Source organism: Amborella trichopoda, chromosome 9 (genome assembly GCF_054954075.1).
Source record: "Amborella trichopoda isolate Santa Cruz 75 chromosome 9, AtrichopodaSantaCruz75HAP2 v2.0, whole genome shotgun sequence".
Classification (NCBI taxonomy): Eukaryota; Viridiplantae; Streptophyta; class Magnoliopsida; order Amborellales; family Amborellaceae; genus Amborella; species Amborella trichopoda.
The window spans coordinates 4,184,020-4,210,791 of record NC_142344.1 but is presented as its reverse complement, the minus strand read 5'-3'; the positions used below and the strand labels follow the sequence as shown (position 1 = coordinate 4,210,791).

The following is a 26,772-nucleotide window of genomic DNA, read 5'->3' as shown; positions in this document are numbered from 1 at the left end:
CTGAGGCTCTAAAGAATCAAATTAGAGCCTACCTCAAAAATTTCACTGGAAGAGGTTGTTTTAATGCTCAAATATCCTCAAATTGATCATCTCAACAACAAGATGCATGGGCATAAGAAAAAAATGGATTTCAAGTATTTTAAATAGTGTATTTTGTAACACATTTTTGGACCGTCAATTTTCAAATTGTCATAGATATGTCGATCTACACTATTTTTGTAGCTTTAACATTTATAAATAAAGATGAAAATATATTTTAAGGCTATCACAAAGATTTCTAGTATTAAAACTACACTTCTCGACATTATTTGAAGGTAGGCTCTAATTTGATTGTTTAGAGCCTAGGCTCTGTACAAACCGCAGCCAATAAAATAAAATAAAATAAAAACTAAAGGGTGTGGTTTGTATAATGGTCTATAAGGCTGAGGCTCTAAACAATCAAAGTAAGGTGCCGCGTGTTGAAAGATACTATTTTAATATTGGAAATCTTTATTGTGGTCTGAAATTTTATTTTCATATCTAATTATAAATTTTAAAACTTCAAAAAGAGTGAAGATCGAGCATATCGGTAAACATTTGATGATCTTGGAAATTGACCATCCACAAAATGCATTACAAGATGCACCCGCCTAGGTGGTAAAAAAGGCATTCCCCTTGGCGGGTGCCCAGCCGCCCAACCTTGAGCATAGGCAGCTGCCTAAGGCCTACGTTCCACCTAGGGGTGGAAATGATCATCGTTGGGTATTTTTAGGTTGTTTTATAAAAATAAGAGGGAAAATGGTGAGGTTTAGTTTCATTTCAAACCTAAACCTTTTTAGAAACCATTTTAGAGAGACCTCTAAAAAAACTTAGAATTTTGTGATTTCTATGGGGAGAGAAACTTAACTTTATGTGTTTTTTTTATATTTATTTCATTTTCTTGATGATGAATCGATGTCTTGCTAAGTTGCTATCTTGGATTATGGACTAAAATATATATGTCAATATTTTTTATTTTTTATACAAAATTTGACTTTAAAACAACGTTTTCATTCTACTGGGTTGCTTGGACCCGCGGCCGCCTAGGCGCCACCCGACATTTTTGGGAACACCGCTTTAGGGTTTCACCTCAACGTTTTATAAAGTATTTCCAAAACTAAAATAGAGGCTTATGGGATGGGTATCTAGAGGGGACCCAAAAAACATTACATAAGCTTTAAAAATAAAAAATAAAAAAATTATATATATATATATAAAAGAGGGGTTTTAGAGGGACCTAGGCCGGAGCCTATATGACCTCAAAACCCATTTGATCCCGATTGGTTCCCATCTGGATGGAAAATCCAAATTAGATATTTCCTTGAGTTTTAAAATACAGTTTATGGGGATAGAGCCATCTATGTAAAGTGTGGATGCTTAATACCTCCCTATGTTGAAAACTTGAAAAAATTTGCTTTACTAGTAAGCATTGTACATGAAAGCAAGGCATTCCTTGGCAACCAACGCACCGCGGTCGTACAATTAGAGAACCATTGATGGTTATGATTTAAAAGAAAAAAAAAAAGTTCTAAAAATATCAATCATTCATATTCAAGAGTTTTAATTGTTTTACAAGTCCCCAGGATATATAGTACATTGAAGTTTTAAATTTAGTAATTAAGAATATAAACAAACTTCAGAGGTTTTCATAACTACATCTTCTAAGAGAATGTAGAGGTGCACTTTATTTTGACTTTTCTTTATGGGTTGGTCAACGTAGACCATTTATTTCATCGATCAAGCTCAGACCATTTATATAAGGTTGCAACCTTAAAATATACTTGCGCAACAAAAGTCCATCTGAAAAATATTGTTTTAATATTGAAAAACCCGTTTTAATATTGAAAAACCCTCTAATTGATCATTTCGATATAGAGATTAATAAATATTAATGAATATAAAAAAAAAATTTAAATTTCAAAAAGAGTACATCTTGCAATATATTATCTTGACCGCCTATTTTCAAGATTTTCATATGTTTATGAATCTACTTGATTTTAACCATTTTTGGAGTTTAAAATTTTTATAATTAGATATGAAAATAGATTTTTAGATAATCCTAAAACCAATTTTCACCAAAATTATATGTTATGATAAAATTTAGACGTACACCTTAATTGGATTGTTTAAGGTTGCAACCTTGTAGAAACCACACCCTTTAATATATAAATAAGATATTACATAATATATATTATATTATTAATAGTGAATAGTGGGTGCACATGTGAAAATAAAAGCCGAAAAATGTTTTCCCACCTTAAGAGGTGAGGTTTTGTTTTACCATGAATTAGACCACGTTAAATTATTATTTTTTGATGAAATTTGACCAGCTAAAATTTCTACCGTGGGATTTATTTGCATGTGTATTACGCATCAAACAAAAGTATAAAATACAATTTTCATGTGAAATACAATTTTCATGTGAAAATGTTTTCCAAAAAATATTTGCACTGAACCATACGTGCCTTTAAGAATTACCACAAGATAATAATTACTTTTAATTACTTTGAAAAATGAGCATAAGAAGCATTAAAATCCATTAAGTATATTACAAGAAAAATATAATTATCTGGCAAGGCAAATTACAATATCCCTGAGTCTCCTGAATATGCATATGATTATCAACAAAATAATGCACAATTCTTCAGGGGATTGAGTTTAGCACATCTAAGGACCTCCATTTCACAACGAAATTGGCAAATCAACTCCTGCATAAAAATAATTTCTAAACAAGTTTAAGGACAATTTATACAGATTGCAATAATAGGAAAAAAGAAAGAAGGATTTCTAGCTAGCCATACCTCAGACAATGCTTCTCAACGGATTGATTTTCCACTTCATATCACCAAGCAATGGATGACTCCACTCCAATATGAGGAACACAATATATCACACAGCATCATCCATGTCAAAGTCATCCATTAACTCAACACTGACACTGAAAGAGATTGGTCGGTGTATTGTATGTGACAATGTGTTTGCTTAAGCAAATTATGTTGATCTCCTTCCCCTTGGGTGTGTACATGTTCATGCCGTCTTTGTAGATGTTTCTAAAAGCTTACGGCTTACAAGGACTCCCTCATTCCAGACTTCAACCCATCTATTAAAATCAAAGGCATGTATAATTATTGTTTAATATCAAAGGGCATTTAATGCCTTAAGACTCATAGTATATAACCTAACAGGCCATGGAAGTGAGCATGATATGATAAATGGATGGAAAATATATTGCACGTGTTATGTGCGGTGTTTGGCACACGTGCCAGCCATCCCTTATTTGTTGTCATCAACAGACAGTGGTAATGAGTATATGGTCTGCTTTCTAAGTCCATTACTGTAACAGAAACTACTCTCCATCATCTGTTGATAGGAATGGATTTACATGCCTAAATACACGATGTGTGCTACATGGACCCTAGCTAGAGCCAATGCGCAGCAAGAAAAATCCAATGCCAAGGTGAAATATAATCAATAACATATGCAATCGAGAAATTCCAAACATGAGTGTTTAACTCCCAAGTATGTATGTAACGTGAAATAACCACTAACATATGAAACGAGAAATTCCACTCATGAGTGTTTTAACTCCCAAGTATGTATGTTTGAAATTCAAAACCTTGGATTTATACAAGTTCCATGAACTTGGTTTCTGCCAAGTAATCATTACCGACTGAAGTTTCCACAATAATGTTAGGAGTCATCATGGATCTGTTTTTCTCAAAGAACAGATCCAACACAAGAAGATGTAGTGTCTGAAGAACAGTCTCATTCACTAAATACCAGGTTATGGATGGGGTCATTAATATAAGATAATCAAAATAAACATCATCTATACACTCTTAGGATGTACCAAAAAGAGTTACTTTTTTTTTTAATTTGGTAACCACATTAAATACAAGTTAGAACATGAAATACTTTAATATTTCATTCTTTTTAAAAAATAACTACCATGAAATGTTCTTCTTAAAATACATCTTTCATATTATAATTTTTTGTTTCAAATAGTTCGCCATATCTCTCATTTGTTGCCAGTGCATTGCACAGGATTGAATGCTAGTACACCAATATAATATACTGACCAAGCCACCCACAACATCTACACAATGCTTATTGCTAGCAATTCCCTCAACTCATGTAAGTCACAAGAAGCACAGAATTTGCTACGTGACATAAAATAACACATCATAGCCATTGTAAATACATTCTAACCCTAGAGTTTCAAAGAGAGGGTGAAACATAATTAGTCCCTAAATGATTATCTGGATGATGGCAAGAAAATTTACCATGATATATTTCACTCACAAAAAAGACCAAAGAGCCATGAGCATTACATAACCAGAGTGGAAGCAAGTTTTAGAAAAGCACGTGTGCTGATATTGATGAAAAAGGAGAAATGATGAAAAAGGAGAAATGATGAAATTGTTGGCTGTGGATATACATAATTAAGCTAAGTCTCGATATGCCACAATAAAACTGACGTTAATATCTCATGATTAGCATGGGTTATATGACCTTGTCAGTTTTTGTCTGGATATATGTATAAGTGATGCTAGTAAATCACTAGTTTTTGAGGAAATGAAGACAAAGGACCTGTAGACCCATGACCACATAATTATCATTGGGCATGAGACTGTTTACCTTTAATATATGAAGATCACAATCACCCCTAGCCATCAGATGTGAAATATGGCGGCCAATGGTATTCAAGAAAAACTTTTTTGGACTTTGAGCCTAATCATTAGCACCACCCCAGTTGTCCAATTTCAAATCTAATGGCTAAGGGTATGTTTGACCTTTTTGTAAAAAAGGTAAATGGTATTCTTTTGTACTTTTCTTTCCTTATTAAGTATATCACACCTGGAAACAGTACTTAATAATTTCCCAAATGGCTTCATATGGATCCAAATAACTGTGTGATTCTAAAAGCCGAGAGATACACTTGTTTACAATTATCCAGATTCCAGATTTCAGTTGTGAATAAGCACCTTGTTCCATCAGCTTCAATATAAAGACACTGGCCATGCCGCCAACCATCCTGAAAATGGCCAAAAAATACATATCCATCTTTTGAATAGAATCTCCCTTCACCGTTGGCCTTGCCCTTCCAAAAGTTTGCAAACCAGCGGTCTCCAGTATGGAAGTAAAACCAACCCTGTGAAGATTGGAAATTGAGATGAACAGTAAATTGTGTTTTGCCATTCATATAGAACCGAATAGTCGACCTCAAATAGTTGGGAAAAGGCTATGATGATGATTCATAAATATTAATATGTGACAAATTTAGTTACTAATACAAAAAATAGAAGTCAATAACAAAATTCAATAATCAATACCAAACATATTTTATAGCATGGTGCAATTCCTCATGAAACTAGGAGGGCAACCATAACAGAAGAGTTAAAGATTCCTCACAATTAGAACTTTAAAAGAAAAATGTTGATTGTAGAAATTATTAATTTTGTGTCCCACAAACGTGCCATGCATGAGCTTATACCGGGTACCTCCACAGATGCACATATCTCAGGCTTACTTTCTAGCTGCCCAACACTGTACAAGCATAATATTTGATATTTCATCTAAGGTTATGCATGTTATATGTTAAGGCAGATTTATGAATTCTTGGATCTGAAAAAGGCATACCTTGCCATGAATAAGGTCCTCTCTCCAAGATCCCTGGAACATATCTCCATTACTGTAGTAAAATGTCCCCAAACCTGACCTCTTACCCTGGCGCCACATGCCATCATAGAAGCTTCCATCTGTGAGAGTTAGACGGCCCTGAACAACTAAATTTATAAGATGAAAGCAGCTACCCACAATAGTTTTCAGAAAAAAACTTTCGATGTGAAAAGTAAAGGATTCAAGAGAGAAAATAAACAAACAACTTAACTCATGCTATTCATTGTATACGTAGTTCTCGCAATAAAATCAGTATGAACTTAATGAGTACCTTTCCTTCAGGAAGCCCGCCTTGGCAGCGGCCCTTATATACTCCTCTTCGATATGGCATCTCCATTACAGGATTCCACTTTCTGGGGCTGTCTCTTTCAGCTTCCTGAAAAAGAATTGTTTACAGCTGGAACTTCAAAGTCAAACTGCATCTTGCCAATATCATGGCTTAAGACCAAGGATACTACGAAACTATCATGGGAATACTAATGAAATTTGAACCAGGGTCCAATGCATGTTCAGAAGAAATGAACTTACCAACATGGATGCTGCACGGGTAGAAAGCAGTCCTTGCTTCTTAGACCCATTGTCAGTTTTACCCACAAGAAGTGTGGATGCTGCATTGTAAATATCCTTTACAACTTCAAAACTTGCATCAGTTAATGCATCAAAAGAAGGCCCATCATGCATGACTTCTCCATTCTTATCATCCAATTTTTTTTCTTCTGCTAACTGTGGAATGCAAGAGCTCAGGTGATCATCTTTGGACACCTGAGAGTGTTTTACACCAACTGGAAGGTTATAAGAATTAAACTCATCCATCCTAGGAGTAGCTTGTATAGTTGCTGCTCGCTCTTTTGCCCACTCTTGCGCAATTAAGGAGACTGGCACCTCATTCCAGCCAGCCAATGATTCCCTATGAAAGGAATGCTCTCCTGATGAAAAGACCAGGAGCAAGATGAAGAAAATTAGTTCATCAATCATTTGACAAAAGATAAGCCTTAAGCCTGCAACAAGAGAAAAAGCATAAATTCAATCTGCCATGAAATCATAGATCTACTAAGCCAAAGGTAGTGTTGTTAATCATGAGCTCCAACTCTGTTTAGAGGGGCAATAAACAGGACATAAAAGTCCAAAACCTAGTGCGAGAGAGGAGGTTTCACAAATACCTTCTGAGAGATAATCAGAAGAATAGGCAACAGACTCAGAAAATGTCTCTGAAAAGCCAACTTCGGTCCTTCCATCTCCATGATTAAATTTGCTTTCACAAAAAGAGTCGAGGATTATTAGGGCCAGAGTTTCGAAGTTTCCTCTTTTCATTTCCCAAATAGACAGAATTAAGTGTGAATCAAGTATGCAATAACAGACCTGGAGGCACTATTTTCTTCATGATTTCTGCTAAATTGTGTTCCATCACTGTCATCTGCATGTTCTATGGGATTCTGAACATTTGATGCATGAGTGGTCCCTACATCTGATGGGCATGATTCCTTCTTTGAAGAACGTGAACTTTTGAGGGATTGCTCTGATGGAAGCTCATCAGATTTTGAATCACGATCTCTCCCCAGAAATGAGAAAACAAATGGAAAATGCCGAGCAAGCCCAGAAAAGAAACTCCTCTTCTGGGCAACTTTTTGTTTGTTATAGCTGACAATCACACACATAACCATAATCATTAGAAATAATGTGAAATAATTATATATCGCAGAAAAAACTTATAAAGTTCAATAGTGTTCTTTATATTGTATAAAGAACTCACTTTTTTTGGCATATGTTTGTATTTGTATGCATCTTATAGTGCAATTTTTTATGTTTAGTTTTTTTTTTTTTTTTTTTTGGGGGGGGGGGAGGGGGGGTGGGTGGTTGGTTGGAGTGCAACTTGGATCTATGGTATAATATGGTTTTCCCTTTAGTGTAAACTTTGAATATTCTACAGTAATCACCACCTCTTTCTTATTTCTTAATCACCACGAGACAGGGCATCAAGCTGTTTCTGTTAAGCGGACAAGCAAAAAAAACAAAAAAAGAAATGGACTACATAAGTCAATGGGGACACATGAAGCATTGCATATGATATTCATAGCAGAAGTCAGAACTTACTCAATTGCAATAATCGTTGTTAATACCAGATGTTGCTCGAGATCGGGCTCCATAATGTTGGAACAAATGACTTTTCCATTGAACTGTGTAGCTTGACGAAAAACATTAATGAAAACGTTAAGGTCGCTCTTCTCCATGAATTCAGAACTTGTAATGGTGCAGATGACCGTGCCATTTGAGTCCTGTGAATCAGAACTAGTGCAATTATAGATTAACATGCAACTAAACAAGGGCTAGACTAGCTTGATTAAAAAACAAAGAAATAGGCAAAAGAAAAAATGCTTATCATATTTGGCAAAAAAGATGTGTGATGAAATCAACCGATGACATAGTGCAACCGAAAGGTTGCATGTAATGTACTCATGCTTCATGAGCTCACTCACACAGATAAACATGGAAATGGAGTGGAGGTCTAAAAAATTCAAACACGCTTCAAGAGATTATTTGCAGTGTCAGCTCTCCTACCTAGGGCACCAATACCCCTGAAGCATGAAGATGCTTGCAGGGGAACTACGAACATATGGAGCACTCCTTTTTGATATGCACTTGCAACGGCAAGTTTACCTATATGCCACAAGAACACAAGCTGGAATGTCTTTGATGCTACCTAAAAAGACAATCAATAACTGCGAAAGTTGAATTCCACTTTGAAAGATAAAAAAATAATTGATTATTTTGGCAGTTAAGCTGATTTTTATGTAGGACAAGGTCCAAACCCTCCATCAAATAGATCAGGTGTCATGCCATAGGGCCAAAGGCAGAGACAACTTTTACTTTCAAGCACAGGAAACAATCTTAAGGCATACACTACTTATAGACAAATTTATTCTAGGACTAAAATAACCAATTTAGATAAATATATCTCAATTGGTACCTCACATAGGAAAGAACACAAAATCTGGTAAGTAATTATGAGTTCTTTTCATTAAATAGTTCATTATTTTTGAGCTGAGAGGTACTTGGTCGGACTCCTACATCTTTAAGGGAATTTATAATGCATCCAACTTGCAGGGTGCCAAGTCTACTTGGAAATCCCTTTGTGTGATAAACCATTCATGGCATAAGTTTCTAGAGAACCATAGTTTGCAGCAAATAAATAAATATAAAAAAAATAAGGAAGATATTTTACCTTCGGAATACCTCCAATGAAAAAAGGGCAATCAAATACAGCTCGTAAAGTTGAAGATTTAATGCTATAACCAGCTCCAAATCCAACTTTTCCTTCTCCATAGTCATTCAAAATCTGTACATTAAATTAAATCTTAATAAGAGAATGTTGTAGCAAAACATGTAATGTAATGATGTAAAACATTACTTCGAGAAACGATATGATTTGGTAGAAGTCAACATTCAAACAGTTTTTTCTTTTCTTTGTTTTTCTTTTTTCATATAGGCAACATTCTGACTGGTATGTTGATGAAAGTCATAAATGAGAAAGTCAAGAATAAATATCACAAAGCAATGTAACCTAGTCCTTCACGGACACAGGTCTTCAAATGGTTATTTTATCAACAGAGGGGCCATAAACATGTTTCTGCACATACATGCACAAACACATAAAATACATGCAAAAAGGGACAAAAGGGATAATCAAGGAATACAATAGATGACACATAACCATAAGAAAATGAATATGGATTAGAATATGGCTTTCTGCAAAGAGAACGGAACTTGCAAGGATCACCAAGAATCACAATTTCCTGAAGCTTAATATTTTAGCTGGATAAAATATGCCTTTCTTGGTGACACTTCCCATTACGTGACTAAGTGTTTCTACATAATGCAGCCAACTTGGCAACACTTCCCAAGATAAAATATGCCACTTAGGTTCCCATCAGAAGAGTTGACATGGGTGCTGCTAACTTGACAACTACTTACGTGACAATGTGTGAAAGAATGTGTCACCTAAAACACCATCTATTTTACCTTCAGACACATGAGCTCTAAATGCGATACAGAAAATTTTGGGGAAATAGTGAGAAACAGTTTAGCAGATGAGACTGTTTTGTTATGACCAAGATGGATATGAGGGTGTGAAATGCTCAGAAAAAATAAAACAGCGTACCTATATAAAATGGCAGACGAGCCATCTTTTAACAAAGCAGTAATGAAAATGCAACTTTATATTTGTCATTTTTCACACCATACAATGGAAATGGACATCTCATTTCACAAATTCTGAGATTTCCTTTATCTATTATTATATATTAAGCGAGAAGAGGGCCCTTCAAATTTTCGCGACTAGTGTTCTTTTTTCTTCCTCTTTTATCCTTTTATTTTTAAGTATTTCCTGCTTTGTCCTAAGTTATTTTATTTGATGACCCATTCTCTCTTATCTAATATGATAACTCCCTCTAATTTTAAGATTACTCTCTTTCTTTCTCATCTTTCTTACTTTTGGAGATATATCCTTAGCTTTCTCTTTCTCAAGATTCTTTGAGAAATTATGTAATATTAATTATTTTCTACTTGAGAATGCCAAAATCCAGAAAAATAATTTACCACAAATACTTATATGGGTAAAGGCAAAAAAAAAAACATAATTCCTTCTCTGGCTTTTGTAATACTTACATATTAGTAGTTAGTATATTTACAAATACAAATAAAATAAATAAATTTATGTTAGTAAATGGTATAAATGTAAATAAAAAAAGGGACAAACAGAATAATAATTAACCATAAATGCAAATTGCAGAAATACAATAACCTCAAAAATAGTTACTTTAATAGAAATCATCATCATCATCTAAGATTTATCCCAACTATTTGGGGTTGGCTAATTACTTTCATAGAAATGATTACCTCAAAATGCAAGCTACATTAATAAATAAAAATAATTCATCATAATCATCATCATATCCAAGCCTTATCCCACTGATTTGGGGTAGATCACATGAATCATGTTCCTCCATTCTTCTCTATCAATGGCCATAACCTCAATACAACCAAAAGTAAGCATATTTTTTCTCACTATTTCCTTAGGTTCAAGATTCATGATAAGATGTGGCAAAGTTTTACGCTAGCTGCCTATCTAACACAAACCCACATCCTTTACTCAGGCTTGAGACAGGTTAAGGGAAAGTTTAAGGTCCTCACCCCTATAAGACCATAATAAATAAAAAATAATGAAAATTAGTCAATACCAAAAACAAGAAAAACAAAAACTCAATAATATAGTTACCTCAATTTACAAGATACATTAATAAATAAAAATAATTAAAAATAGTAAATAAAAAAAAAACTTCATTTTTCTTTTTTCATTTCTATTTTTCTCTTTCTCCTTTTCATTTTCTATCTGTACTTTTTTACGATTTTCAAAATACAATTCTAAATTGGAAAAAGCAAAATTCTCAGAGAGAAGTCTTTGCTACCATGAAATGAAGAAAAATAAGTAATACAAACATTATTATCAATTTTATTTGCAATAGATACATCATTATTATGGGTTATTTGTTATATGTATCATGTGACATGGTTTTGTATTTTCACTCTCTAATTTTTATAAAAATATGTACTTATAAGTAAATAATATATTTACTAATATAACTGAAGATAATTTGAATTATATCTAAAAATAATATAACTGAAAATACAAAATATAAAAAAATATAATTAACAAAAAATGCAAGTTATTATTATATACAAAGAAAAGTTAATACTTATATTAGTAAGCACAAAAAATAAAAATTAATATACTTACTAATATAATTGAAGATAATTTGAATTATATCTAAAAGTAATATAAATGAAAATTTAAAAATATAAAAAAATATAATTCTCAAAAAATGCAAGTTATTATTATATACAAAGAAAACGTTAAAACTTATATCGGTTAGTACAAAAAATAAAAAGATATATCTCTTCGCACTACTTCCATCCGAATAATATAATCAAAATTTTTTTAGAAAAATAATTACCTCACAATGCAGTTAGAAATAGAATTACAGATATGTTTTGAAGTTTATGTAGTATGGTTTTACATTCCCATTTTTTCTAATATTTACTTATTATTTAAGTAAATATTATTTACTAATATAATTACTAATTTTAGAGTAGGTTAGAAAATAATATAATTGAAAACATAAGAAAATAATAATTATTTAATAGAAGCCCACATGTGAAGATAGATTCATCAAAAACTCTCTTCTATAGACCCTTTCCATAAAGGAATTTTATGCCTTTTTGAAAATTTTATTTTTAGATTGAAATTTTATTTTAATCATTAATATTTAATACACGTGCAATGCACATGCATATCACTAGTATGTATAATGTATAGCATGTAAATAATTGTGATATCTATTGCAGTATTAATTTTGAGCAATGTTAACTCTCTTTCTTCACATGTCTCTCATTCTATTTTAACAAAATTAGATTTTCTTTTTTAATTTGTGTTTGGTTCATTAGATTTTATTCTTATTACTTTTTCTATTAGATGAAATTTCTAAGATTCTGTGCAACACACGGCCTGTATCCTAGTCATTTTAATAGGACTCTAACCGTGTGGTTTCGAGTACCATCATGGAAGTATTGAATAAATGCACCACAGACCAACGCTCTCTACCCTTGTCATAGAAGAAATAAGGGATGGATGAAGAAAATGAATATCTCAGACAAAATTGGCCCTGCAATAAATTTCTTTTTGATCATTTTTTTTGACAAAGTTGGCACTGCAATAAATTATCCTTCTAGATATAAAATATGATACCATATTCCTGGGATATTCAGAGTATGCTCAGTCATTAAGATTCATGGTAGTTATCCGTGGTTTGATATGGAATACAGTTAAATCACACACCCCTTCAAGTGCATTCTACCACCAGTTTCATCAAACTTGTGCTCCAAGGAAGTGGTAAATTATAACAGGCGGGATTCTAATTTCGAGGAGCTTTCAGGTATGATTACAATCGGGATAGTTCATGGGTTTGCATACCCATCTCCCATTCTTTTACTGCTCCTTCAGGTCTGAATTCTTGGTTAGTGTTCTTACTTCTTATCCTTTTTGTACTTCATTTTCTAGGCCTATATGCTAGAAGATACCTCTTGTTACCATTTTAAGGAAATAAAAGAACATGTCACCTCAAACAATATGTGATAGTTGTGAATTTCTGTTACAAACTGATATTAATAACATCTTTTTTTACAATGAGGAAGATAAAAAGGAAATACTTTTACTCAAAAAAAGGGTATCAAGCATTCAATAAGCCAGTAGGAACTAGGAAGTGATAACAGAGAATAAAGAGTTCTCCAATTTAGGTTCTACAAGTGATTAAAAGATGTGAAAAAACTCACTTCCAAAGCTTCTAAAAATCCCACCTCCTTCATTTTAGCCTTTGGTGTCTCCAAAAGTTTGCTATGCACATCCTGAAATTTCCAGGCTATAAGTATGTTTGCAAATCACTTAAGGGCAAGTTTTTACAAGGAAGAGCAGCCTGCCAAAGCCCCCCCCCCCTTCCACAAAAGTGGAAGCCACCCCTTCCATCATTTAGCATGGAAGGGGCGGCTTCCACAATTAAAGTTGTTTTTGAAAGCAGTGTGGAAGGCTGCCCTTCCACACTTGAGCTTCAACTCCCGCGTAACCAATGTGGGAGTATACAGTTGGCAGAACTGGGATCTTCCACTTCCCAAAAGCTCCGCCAGTCCAACACACCCTAAATCACAAGGGTGCTGTTCTAAAGATTTCAAGAAAGTGAACTTACTGACACAAGAACAGAAACAGCATTTACAGCCAATAAGACAGCATTATTTGCACTTCTTACTGCCTCAGTCAGTGTTACAGCATCCTTTTCAAGCAAAGCATTGGTTTCCACCACTGCAGATCTAAAGAACTTGTTATTTGAAGAAGCAGAAGCGTTTTTCACAATTAAAATGATGGACAATACGGCATTTATCAATTTTATTGCATAAAATATTAATTAATTATACCAAACAAAAAATAGTGATTATGTACAATATTCATTATCACAGGAGAGGGGGGAGGGGGGGAGGGGGGGAGGGGGGGGGAAGAGGGACATTGTGAGTGTTGATATTCCATTTTAAAATTAATCACCAATATTGATTAACACAGAGAGGGGGGATGAGGGAGACGTTGACTGTTGATATTCCTTTTTTTTCCCCCTCATAAAGATATTCAATTTTTTTATAACACCAAATCGACGCTCTTACCAATACAAAAGTTGCTCTGGTTGCGAAGCTTCTTTACCAACTCCTCTATCTGTAGTGCAACACATTCAAATAAGCACCTAAACATCATTGATAGTGCCACTATACTTTCTTAGAAGTAATGCCAGTATACCATTGTCCTCTCCAAATATCAAGAAGAGAAGAATGACAAAACCACGGCTTTCACCAGTATGGAATGTAAGCATAATCAAAAGTCTGTAATTGGTGTAGCCATCAAGCAAAGATTGTATATTCCAAAATGCAGGTTTTCTTGACAGTTGCAAAATGTAGGTGTTCTTTTTCAGAAAATGTGTCTCTATACAAATAAATTAAATAGAAAAAATCCATAAGAAACAAATTAGCAGTACCTCATACTGGCGCTTTTGTCCTTCAAAGCTGAAAGGCTTCACCACAATACACACAGCTAGCCCATCAGATGACCTGACGGCACTAATAAGCTCTGTTATTATGTGATGATCTGAGCCATATCCTGCATTAGCCACCTAATGCATAGAACAAATAAGATATCTAACCGAATATTACTTTTGCAAAGAATCAAAGAAACTTTCATAACATCTATTTCCAATTATTGCGAATGAATGCAGCTTCCCCAAGAAGTAAAGAGAGACTATTATCCACGTGAAATTTTCATTTACTGTCTTTGTCTATTTTATCCAAGTTAAATAAAAAAAGATTTTCGTAAGAATAAGGCCCATAACCATCATAAACTAGATTAAAATCTGGGAAACTAAATAGTTATGTAACTAAGAAGCCAAGGAAAGGAATCTACAAACAAGGATAAGGGCCCTGTGATTGCAATGCTTCAAGCTTACATCCTCCACAAGGCTTTGCACCAAATCTGTATATAAAATAAAAAGAATGTGAGCTTTCTCCATATATTTGATTGGATGAATGAAAGTGTAGTGTTCTTCATGCCCACAGTTGCTACTGAAAAGATTTACGCAAATGAGATCTAGCAAAACAGACACCAAGATGAAATTTTTTTTCAGCATCCACATGTAGCCACTGTGATCAGTTGTCTTCATGTCCTTTTTAGCCAAACTGTAACATTTCATGACCAGCAGATCCAATAAATTAACTGAATCCTTTTTATGGTCAGCGAAGCAGATCAAAAGTTTAAAGGAGCTCCTGTAGTAATAGCAAAAATTTAGCAATATCTTTTCTTGATTGTTGTAGAGGTTTATTTCACCTAGATACCGACATTTTCCTTAAAGAAATTAAGGTATACATTTTCTTCTAACTTTTTTTTTACAGGAGCTTAAGGCATGAGCTTAGAGAGGTCCATATTCATAATCAATAAGTAATTTGCAAGAACCCCAATGGTAAAACATAAGTAGAGAGGTCCATACTCATAATCAATAAGTAATCCAATTTAGGACTATTTACTCGGCATATTTATTTGGATTTCACTCCCTGTTTCATCTAATCCCAAAAGCCCAAATTTACTCTTTCTGAATTTAATATTACTGCCATTTACAGGAAACATAGAACTTTCAGCACATCAAATTAAAATATTCAAATGCAAAAATCAAAAGCAAAAAAATTGACCTTTCCCAGTAGTCTTCTGTAGTAAGTGAAACTTTTTTGAATCTGCCGCATTTACAGTCCTGCAACATACTTGCAGGTGTTAACAAATCCACATGTTTAACCCATAAACCTTACCTGCCATTATACATCCATGAATTTTGTGGAGACAAACTTTCTAACCAAATGATTTATAGTAAACACCTTGATCTGTGCTAAACTATCTAATCCAATGGACAAAGGATCTCAACAGTAATTTCTCATAAATGTTTATGTAACTACACAAGAAGATAAAGAAAAACCATAACTATTTTCAAATTGTGAAAAAATTTTTGTTCATTTAACTTATCCAATACATTTCAATGGGACATTTTCTTTTTTAACTAAGAAAAAAACTACACACCAACACTTGGTTTTCATGCAGTAAGTTGCCAAAAGATGAAAATCACTATAATGCAACGTACCAGATAAAGTTAAATATTAATACCTCTCAACTAAGGACCTATATTGGCCAGTGGCCTGAAAATTAACCGCATGAGAATCAAATAGAGGCTCCTCCCAAATCAGTTTCCATCTTTTTGAATCATAATTAACAATTGTCTAACAACTTCACTATAAGCCATCTACTTTCATGTTAATTTCCTTTATAAGTTTATTACACCAGTTCTCACCACTCTTGATAAACATGTATCCATAATTCTAAAAAATGACTTTGAACAAGTGAGGAATCCACGTTTACAGAAATAAACATAGAAATCAAGACAAGAAGTACACTAACAATTTATAAACCCTAGTTTCATCCAACTCAAACTTGAAACAAAGATAAAAGGCTAAAAGCATGGAAACCAACAGTAAGAACACATGCTGACGCAGCCAAGGAAAAAATCACATACCAGAACCTCGCCAATGGAGAAATCAAGGGCGAATTCAAGCAAAAATTAAGAAAAGCATCCTTTCTGCTTCCAATTCCCACCACATCGACTTGGCCTCCATTTTGTCCCAATTCCAGTTCTTCATGGCCAGTTTTTCTATAGCTACAAAAAGAGAATCTTGAGAAGTTTCCACCATTAGACAATCCCCAATCAATTCTCAGAGGAGTTGAAACCCTATCATTTTTCCCTATAGATAGTTTGTTGCAAAAGAATTGAGAGTGGAAACAGAGCTTGGAAGGAGAACAATGGAGAAAAAGGGCAGGAGAGAGATTCGATAGTGGGTTTGGAGAGAGAAGCTCCATGGAATTGGAATTGGAATTGGTTTCAGGGTTTTGACGCCATTAATGGGATTTCTAGGGTTTTGGAGTTCTGGACCGCTATCAGCTTGGGAACAGCGGAGTGAAAATCATCTGAGTGAGCACTTATCACATGGCGGGACGAAAAAGCAAGAAAAATGAATCCAAATTGCACGTGGAAGGGTTATGAAAATTCGCACGACTTTTTTGCATTTGAAGGCGCGTATTCTGCTCCCGCGGACGTATACTGTATACATACTCTATCGTGCTGTTAATCCCAAATTTTAGAAACTACCTAAAGGTCTATATTTAAAAGAAAAATATAAATTTTAAATTTTTTAATACTTAGGTCTCACCATTCAAAACTTAAACAATTTCTGCTTAGTCGAGGAATTATTTTTTTCAAGAGCATAGATGGTTCAATTTCAATTTGAAGTTGTTTGTTTCATCAAGCGTTCGCTGGAAAAGGAATGACCGTGACATAGAGCAAATGGTAAACTTGCTCCCTTAGATAGAACACCGAGTCAAGAAATTGCTGGTGGATTTTATCTACTTGCATGGAAATGTATGGAGGATATCATTATCATCATTATCCATGTGTTATCTCAACTATTTGAGGTCAACTATATGAATTATGTTCTATTATTCCATTATGTCAAGGGTTATACCTTTAGAGTATAGGTTACCATATTTCTTCCCACTACTTCCATCCATGTCGTTTGTCCTTTTAAAGCATTTCATTTGAATCAAATGGGCACTTCTAACTAATGTTGTTCTAGGTCAACACTGCAAATGGCCAAATCACCTAAGTCTATTTTCCATTATCTTATTGCCTATTGAAGCCACCTCCTAAGTTCCCTCAGTGGTATCCGTTTTAAATTTTATCATTTTTTGCCACTCATCCATCTCAACTACACTCACCTATTACTTATTGACCACCTAACATTTCGTCTTATATAGCATGACTTGTCTTATAGCCCTCTTATGAAACTTTCCTTTCAGTTTCATTGTTATGTAGTGATCACTTAAGACTCGGGAAGTACATCTTCATTTTGTGTATCCAATTTTAATTCTATACATGACATCTTCCTCAATCTCTACATTATCACAGATTATCAACCCAAGATATCAAACTGAGTTTCTTTAGGTACTTCTTTATAATCAATCTTAATTAATTCCTCGTTTTTACTCTTTTTATTACTAAACTTACATTCTATAGATTTTATCTTAGTCCAACTAATTGTAAAATATTTAGATTTTAGAGCATCACTCAAAAGTTTTAACTTTGTGTTGGCGACTCTAGTCTCTTCAATCAAAACTGTGTCATTCGCAAATAATATATACCACAATACGTCATGTGGATGATCAGTTAACTCGCCTATAATTAAAACAAAGAGAAAGGAACTCAACACTAACCCGTGATGTACGCCACCTGTCATTGAAAATTCCCTTGTCCTCACACTAGTTAGTACCCTATAATAAATATCTCTCACAACTTCAATATATCCTCTAAAGATACATTTTTCTTCCACCACATACCAAATTAACTATCTAGATACCTATTATATGTTTTCTCTAAATCAAATAAGGACCATGCATAGGTGTTTGATCTTATCCCTAAACTTTTCAATTAATTTCTTAAGTAGAAAAATAGTTATAATTATTGACCATCCTAGCATAAAACCAAACTAATTTTTTAGAAATATAATGAGGATATTAATAATAAAAAAATAATAACATATAATACTCTTATTGGGCAAAACTTAAAAACTTTAAATTATTGTATCGAATAAATGTTTAAATTTAATAAAAGCACATAATAAAAGTGTTAAAAATAAAAATAAAAGTTATTCAAAAATATGATTTAAAATAATTTTAAATTTATACTTTAAGAATAAAATAATTGCTACGTTTTAGTTGAAAGATAATATCATTTTTTTATTGATTTAAATATTTGTGATAACAAAATATGCTAAAAAATGTATAAATAATATTTAAATTTATAAAATATTAAAAATGTGAATTTATTTAAATTATATAAATAAATAAAATATGGTTTCCCATAACCTTTTTCTACAAGAAAGGCAACATAATTTTTCTGAAGAACTTTGTATTGGTTATAATTTGAAATGGATAATAAACTATTTTCAACGCATTAAAATTTCATACAAAACTTCCTTTGGCTTTTGTAAATTACATGACAGAATTTTGTGTGTGGTTTCAGGTTGGTAATTTTGTTAAAAAAAATACTTATTTCAATATTTCTTAAAGATACAAAAAAATGCATCATCAACGAAATTTAAATGCTTTAAATTTTAAAACAAATAACATAGAAGATATGAAAACCTATTTTTTATTGTAAAATTATACTTAAAAGGGAAAATCATAAAAAAAAGAAAAAAAAGTAATACAAAAATAGATATAATTCATCAAATTACTCATAAGAGATGAATTATTCAGTATTAACCAGCGTTTTAAAAAACGTCGAGTCCAACCGGACTCGCCCGGTTCGACTCGGAATTCGCGAAAAAGGACCAAATCGGTTGAAAAATCGGAAATCGTTCAGTTCTAGATAGAACCGGACGATTCCGTACAGTGACTCGCCGATTCACTGTACGGAATCGGTGAGTCCGAACAGTGAATCGGCGAGTCCGTACGGTTTTTTTTTTTTTTGTTTGTAATCCATGATAGATTTTTTTGTAATACTTGATCGATTTTTTTTGTAATCCATGATCGAATTGTTTTTGTTTTTTTGTAATCCATGATCGAATTTTTTGGTTTTTTGTAACCCATAATAGAATTTTTTGTAATCCATGATCGAAATGTTTGTTTTCTTTTCTTGTAATCCATGATCGCTTTTTTTGTTTTTTTTTTTTTTTTTGTAACCCATGATAGAATTTTTTGTAATTCATGATCGAATGTTTTGTAATACATGATCGAAATGTTTGTTTTTTTTTTGTAATCCATGATCGAAATGTTTGTTTTTTTTTTTGTAATCTATGATTGAATTTTTTGTTTTTTGCTTTTTATGTAACCCATGATAGAGTTTTTTGTAATCCATGATTGAATTTTTTGTAATCCATGATCGAACTGTTTTTTTCTTTTTTTGTAATCCACGATTGAATTTTTTGTTTTTTTTTGTAATCCATGATCGAATTTTATGTAATCCATGATCGAATTTTATGTAATCCATGATTGAATTTTTTGAAAATTTGTGATTTTTTTTTTTTAATCCATGATCGAATTTTTTTTTGTAATCCATGATAGAATTTTTTGAAAATTTGTGATTTTTTTTTTAATCCATGATCGATTTTTTTGAAAATTTGTTATTTTTTTTTAATCCATATTATTCAAAGAGAAAATGAGAGAGATGATGATTCTGAGGCCACCCTATCCTAGCCATATTGTTCACATATCGAGTCCCAACAGCAACAGTGTAGGGATGAGCATGAAATACTGTAAATTAAATGCTGAATGGCGGTTCATGCAGGGAAAGAACATATCAATATTCGCATATTCATTCAAAAACATGAAAATTCTTAATGGAGTACCCTCATTTTTTATTGAATTCCTAAAAAAAAATATTTATAATGAATTTTAATAATTTTTTCGAATTTTTTTTAAGCTTTATTGTGACCGATTCACCCGATTCCCGATCCGGATCGCCGATTCGCCGATCCGGATCGGTTTTTTGGAAGCCCGATCCGGGTCACCGATCCGTTTTTTAAACCATTGGTATTAACTATTCGATAATCATGTATCTTTTCATTAGTATTTTGCAATTAAATAAAAAAGATATGAGTAGAAGGTTAAATAGTTCATCTCTCATAGCTATTTGGATAAATTTTCCGTAATATAATTAGCTAAAAAACTAATTTTAAAGTATAAATTTTATACATAAACTGATTAACTTTTGAAAACTTAAAGAAAATGAAGATACCTATGTATTTGTAGTCAAGATATTGTTATAGCCCCTAAAAGTTTCTTATTTCATGGTAAGCCCACCTTTTATCCTTGTCAATCCGTACTAAGAAATTTATAAATAGTTCTTTCCACTCCTATCAAATGTCCCTGCCATCTAGGGGTGGGAACGGGTCCACCCGGACCCGGACTCGGACCCGATGGATTATAAATAGAAAATTAAAAAATTAGCTAAAAATTTAAAAAATTACCTAAAAATGCATAACCAAAAAGTATTAAAATTTTCAAGAATATATAAATAGCTAAAAAAAAGATTGGGGCAATAATTCATCAATTTTCTCATTTTAAGACTAATAAGAAGATTTTCAAAAAAAAAGTAAAAAGTAAATATAAAATAATATATTAATATATGTATTAGTATATAACGTATATATTTTATATAAAAATTTTAAAAGTACATATATAACCTTAAAAGAGTATATATATTTATATATAAGGGTTGGGCCAAGAAAAGAATAGTGCTGAAAGAAGATAAAAGAGTATGTATATATGTATATATCATTATATTGACCTTCATAATTTATAGAGTAATGATCCTATGAGACCCTCTCACTCCCATGAGTGTAGGACCTTAAAGGATCACCGTTAAATTTGACACAGATCTCTAAAAAGTTAAGTCCCACACTCATGTGATAACTTTTCTAGAGATCAATGCCAAATTTAATGGCGATCCTTTGGAGTTCTACACACATGGGTGTGGGAGGTTTCATAGGATCATTACTCTAATTTATATATTAAAACTATTATATAATATTTTAAAATAACAGGGTTGGGTCTAGGGCAGGTCCACCTAGACCTTGGACATGACCCAATTTACTATTTGGACCTGGACCCAACCCGTCGGGTCCAAATCTTGGACTCATAGCCAGACCAAGCAGGGTCGGATAGTCGAGTCTCAGTGCGTATTTAGGAAAACATTACTACCATTCTTTCTTTACTTTAATCCAAATAAATTCCATAAACGAATTGTCAAATGACCCCATGTACTTTCTCCCTTCCCTCTCTATTTCTTAGGTTATTCTTATTTTACAAAATACAATGTTGAGTTTATAAGCTTAAAAAAATAAGAAATAAATAAGGAAGAGAGAAAAAGGATATAAGTGTCGTTTGAAAATTAGTTTAAGGCACTTAATGAAGATTAAAAAAAAAAAAAAAGAAAAAAAGAAGAAGAAGAAGGAAGAAGAAGGATGGTAAAGAATCTATAAGGGTTTTATGATATATATATATATATATATATATATATATATATATATATATATATATATATATATATATGACCCTTCTCCACCCATGTGTGTAGGACTCCAAAAGATCACCACTAAATTTGGCACGTATCTATAGAAAAGTCAAATCCCACACTCATGTGATAACTTTTCTAAAGATCCGCGTCAACTTTAATGGTGATCCTTAAGGGTCCTATCCATTTTTAGAAATAATTAGCAATTTTCGAAGACGTCAGTGGGAATGGAAACGTAGACCAGTAACTAGGGCTCAAGTGGTAGACCAGTAACTAGGGCTCAAATGATACTACCACTACGACCTCAACCCATTCCCATTAACACATATAAAAAAAAATTAGCTATGTAACTTCGGAAAAATTAATCCAAAAACCATAAAAAAAGAGGCAAAAAAGAGAGCATGGAATATCAAACTTCAAACAATAAAGCAAATATAGACATACTATTCATTGATTCAACAAAAGTGTAAATCATATTATAAGGTACAAGGATCCGAGTTATTATAGTGAAAAAGCATATGAATATCAAACACGAAACAACAATACAAATTCATGCTTACTCTTCTTTCTTTCTTTTTTGTCTTTTTTGACATTTTGCCTACTCTTTTTTATTCAAAAGATGTAAAATCAAATCATATTATAAGATTTTAGGATCCAAGGGACATGCTAAAGGAAAAATAAAATATAACATATAACTTGAACATGAAAACAAATTAATAACCTACACTTACTTCATTCAGCAAAGATATAGTCAAATTGTATGTTGGTAGATGAGAACAAAGCGTAGAACGTTAATTAATAAAGCAAAATCGTGTTTTTCAAGTACTTCACAATGATTTCCCTTGTTCATTTAGATCGAGTTGCGTTAGTAGGGATATAATGCATTGGAAAACCCACCAAAAATCAACAAAAGTACAGAACTGTGCAATTGAGGCAAGAGGGGCTGGAGCAAAGGAGGACATGGAGAAGTAGAGAGAGAAAGTGGAGTAGAGAAAGAATAGGCTTAATCAAGGTAGTGGGTTATCACATATGACGTCTTGAGTTCCATTTCTATCATGAGAAAGAAATCAGAGCCCATTGAACTGCCCAAAAAAAGCGGAGTAGAGACATAAAGATAGAATATTTTTTTGTTGTTTTTTGCTTTAGTACTCATTATTTTAAAATTTGAACCCCATTGAACTATCCCAAAAAAAGTGGAGTAGAGACAGAAAGATAGAGGAGTTTCTGTTATTTTTTTTGTTTAGAAAATACTACTCATTATTTTAAAATTTTAAAACATAATGCTTTAAAAAGTGTTGTATTTTTCCTTATTTGTAGAGAAAGAAGACTATTAAACAAAGAAACTTATGTATTATTTCATGAATTTTTGAAATCCACAATGAATATCCTCCTACGAAAATAGACCCTTCATTTAATTCCCATGTTTCAAAAACCCGGATTGGTGGGGCAGATTGTTTATCTACGTATCTGTGTCAATAGCTAGATCAGCAATTCAGATTGGGTAAAGATCAGTCCACATCAATGATTTAGAAAAATATTTAAAATTAAATAAAAAATTAAAATAAAAGTTTATGAGATTGCAATATAACGTAGACTTAAGAAAGTATTCAATAAGCTTTTATATATATATATGAAAGTGTGAGTTTTAGAGGGAACCAATTAGAAACTTATACCATCCCAAAGTCAATTCAATCGTGACTGATTCTCATTTGGACCTATCGAACCACCAATCATTCGGGTTTAAAAAACTAGTTCCATAATTTGCATTGAGATCGAAGTGGTAGATCCGTTTAGAACGAAAAGAAATGCTTTTTCTCATTTGCAATTAAGAATTCCAATATTGGTCATTGCATGTTTTTCTTATGAGGAACATTCCACTTGCTTTTTTTTTTTCTTTTATAGTTTCAGTCCTGAAACTTGCAAATATAGGTCATAGAGTGGCCTAGTTGAAATATACGTCACAGACGGGGCTACTTGGAGATCTGTGTGGCACGTGAAGAGATAAAAGGCGCGTCTCTCTCTCTCTCTCTCTCTCACAAGAAGTATATGCACACGTGAAGAGGAAAATCCAAAAGAGTTTGAAAACTTTTCAGGAAATGAGCCCCAACACCACAACTCTCTCTCTCTCTCTCTCTCGCCAGCAAGTGTTGTTAGCTAATCTACAACAATTACTGATGGTTTCTAGGAATCCAAAATCGTTGAGAGCCACTGTCATTGTCCCGTTCGTTGGTTTTTGGAATGAAAGAAAAAATAAAGATGAGATTGGTGGTCGTTCAGGTGGAGTTTTGAGAGTGAAAAGGAGGAGTTTTTGGTTGGAGGCAAAAGGGTGGTATTGAGAGAGTTTACAAGTTTGGGGAACAGATGCGGTCTATATTTACAGGGAAGAACGACCTCGGTGGGTAGTTGTAGAGAGAGAGAGAGGTTCTATCTTCTCGTGTGTGGAGTGAGAGACGGGGGGGGGGAGGCGAGGTGAGCTTTTTATATGAGAGAGAGAGAGAGAGAGAGAGAGATTCTTCACGTGGTCCATGGGGACCTGCGAAGGAACCGTCATAATTAGGGTTTCCTTGGATTTAGTTCGATAGAATATAGTGACAAATACATGCATTTATTTACACAGAAAACGCAGTGTCACGCAATTGTACGTTCAAATTCTCTCTCATTTGTAAAAAACTCACACACACCAGCTTTTCATTCAAAAACCTACATCAACTTCAGTGCAATAAGTAAATCTCTCTCCCTCGCTCTCTATTCAAAAACTTAAAATGAGTTTCGTTGCAATAAGTATATACTCTTTCTTTTTCCCTCTTTTGTTTTTTAACCAACTATATACTAGAGTCTGTTGTCTGCTTTTTCACCAAGAAATTCAATGATTCCATGAGCCTGTTTATATTCTCTGTGCTTTGGATTGTTCCTTATGTGATGATTTCCAAAAAGCAGTTGGTCTCAAGCCTTTAAATAAAAACACAAAAAGCAATTGGTCTCATACCATGGTACTTTTTTAACCTACTAGCCATAAGAAGTTTACAAAATCATTTCTTGCATCTTTCAAAAAGGTTTTTTTGCATCTCAAGCCTCATTTGCCAACATCAATTGAATTTTAGGGGCGTTTGGGTGGCTCATGAATTTATCCATTCGATTTCTAAAGATCAATGCCACCAAATGAGTACAAATGAATAAGTAAGGCCTTAACTCCCCCCTTTTATTATCAACCATATATATATATATATATATGGACACAGTTTCTATGTAGAAATGAGTCACCCCTTAAAAATCTATTCTTGAGATGGATTTTTTGGACCTAATTTTTAAGGACCTATGTAATCTCTAACATAGAGACCATGAATATGAAAAAACAAATAAATTTTGAAAATATAAAATAATAATTCTATTAAAAACACATTTGGACCATTACTTTCGATTGTTTTTAGATAAACCACTTATTTACATCCATCTTTAAGATGGATGCTTTATACCTCGTGGACCGAATATGTAGAAATCCGCCCCACTCCGCATGAAACTATACATATATATATACATGTTTGGTTCTTGTGGAGATGGACTTCTAGAATAAAATGTTGCCCCAACACTTGTGATCTCTTTTTGTTCTTTCAGTAAGCTGCATTCCCATGGGATATCTCTCATGCTCCAAGGACTTGAAGAATTTACATTTTTCGCGAAGTTTCTATGCCGATTTATGACATGTTGCTTCAATTGAAACCAATTCAAGCTCGATCTTTGGCCGATATCTCTTCAACATTCAAAGATGTTGTTATTTTTGTGTTCTTATTTTGTGCTCACAAGTTGCCCGAATATTGTTGTTAGGATCCCAATATCATTTATCATGTAATAAAAAATTTAACTCTTAGATGGTTCTCTTGCTTAGAGCGTCATTAATTGACAGATATTTTTCATTGCATACATGAGTTAAAGCAGTAAATTGATATTAGAGAAAATTTTATTTGATTTGGAGCATCAGAAGGCCCTTTATCGTGATTTCTGAAATATTTGGCATTTATAGTAACTATGATTGTATCTTAGTGACATGGTTAACATTGGTTGATTATGTTGCATTACTCTCCCCCAATTTCATGCACCTATTTTCAGATCAAAATAACACTGATTTTCATTTACTGAAAACTCATGGATTGATATGATTGTTGTTTGTGCTTCATACATGAAAGGCCTCATCTATGTTATAGGAAGTTTTTACATCTCTCCTCTCCCTATAAAACCCCTCCTTGTTTTGCAAAACATATATGTGTGGTGTTCTTATCGAAATTTGCAAGATTCATAGTTATCTTCGACAAAGGTTTCGGGTCCCAATCCACTAATTATGGTGGACTGCCCTAAATTTAGCAATGACTTATGATAATGATGCTAAGATACGAATGTAGAGAGGATAGAGAAAGTGAGGATTCAGCAAAAAATGGACAGGGAATCATTGCCACTCGGAGCAAAAGAGAGAAGATGACGACGACACAATAGTCAGCGGCGTAAATATGACAGCTAAGATGAAGCAGCTACGCGTCTTAAGATTCCTTTTATGGAAGAAAAATCACCATTAATTGCAGACTCTCTCTCTCTCTTGTGCTCGCTCGCTTGCTTATCACCATTGAGTTCATCAGCAATCTCTTCAAATTTACTGAGAGATAATTAGCGCGGTAATTTCAATTGCATAGTCATCCACACAAACTCTAGCAATGTGTTCAACAAAAGAAGCATATGCATCTTCCCTAACCAAGGGCAAAAGTTGCAGTGTCTGAGTTGGTGAATCGAGAAATTTATCTCAAGAGGCATGTTGGGGTAAAATTTGTTATGTAAAAAACGATTT

General features: G+C 33.1%; 1 protein-coding gene across 27 annotated transcripts; it reads right to left on the bottom strand.

Annotated features, from left to right (window-relative positions):
- Positions 1-2,492: 2,492 nt before the first annotated feature.
- On the bottom strand, positions 2,493-16,823 carry ARC3 (GTP binding protein). 27 transcript variants are annotated; one of them, XM_088847196.1, is made up of 18 exons: positions 16,389-16,823; positions 15,520-15,578; positions 14,745-14,809; positions 14,319-14,453; positions 13,954-14,002; positions 13,488-13,600; positions 13,081-13,152; positions 8,918-9,031; positions 8,254-8,395; positions 7,789-7,970; positions 7,057-7,335; positions 6,858-6,949; positions 6,226-6,623; positions 5,969-6,073; positions 5,659-5,796; positions 5,004-5,170; positions 2,820-3,118; positions 2,493-2,726 (listed from the first exon to the last, which is right to left on the bottom strand). In XM_088847196.1, the coding sequence occupies exons 10-17, from the start codon at positions 7,923-7,925 to the stop codon at positions 3,046-3,048; spliced, it is 1,389 nt and encodes a 462-aa protein (XP_088703322.1). In that variant the 5' UTR covers positions 7,926-7,970; positions 8,254-8,395; positions 8,918-9,031; positions 13,081-13,152; positions 13,488-13,600; positions 13,954-14,002; positions 14,319-14,453; positions 14,745-14,809; positions 15,520-15,578; positions 16,389-16,823; the 3' UTR covers positions 2,493-2,726; positions 2,820-3,045. The 27 variants fall into 26 exon arrangements, with proteins under 27 accessions (XP_088703319.1, XP_088703321.1, XP_088703326.1 ...); XM_088847193.1 differs by having other exon boundaries at positions 7,789-7,983; positions 14,741-14,809; XM_088847195.1 differs by having other exon boundaries at positions 14,741-14,809.
- Between the last annotated feature and the right edge of the window lie 9,949 nt (positions 16,824-26,772).

What these genes read in the sequence shown, in the direction of transcription:
- ARC3 (XM_020674355.2), bottom strand. Translation starts at nt 16,729, where the DNA reads ATGGAGCTTCTCTCTCCAAACCCACTATCGAATCTCTCTCCTGCCCTT. An exon ending in TCATTGGAGGTATTCCGAAG is followed by an intron (nt 7,971 to 8,917) that starts GTAAAATATCTT and finishes TCTGATTCACAG; the next exon opens with GACTCAAATGGCACGGTCAT. An exon ending in ATTGAAGCTGATGGAACAAG is followed by an intron (nt 3,119 to 5,003) that starts GTGCTTATTCAC and finishes TGATTTTAATAG; the next exon opens with ATGGGTTGAAGTCTGGAATG.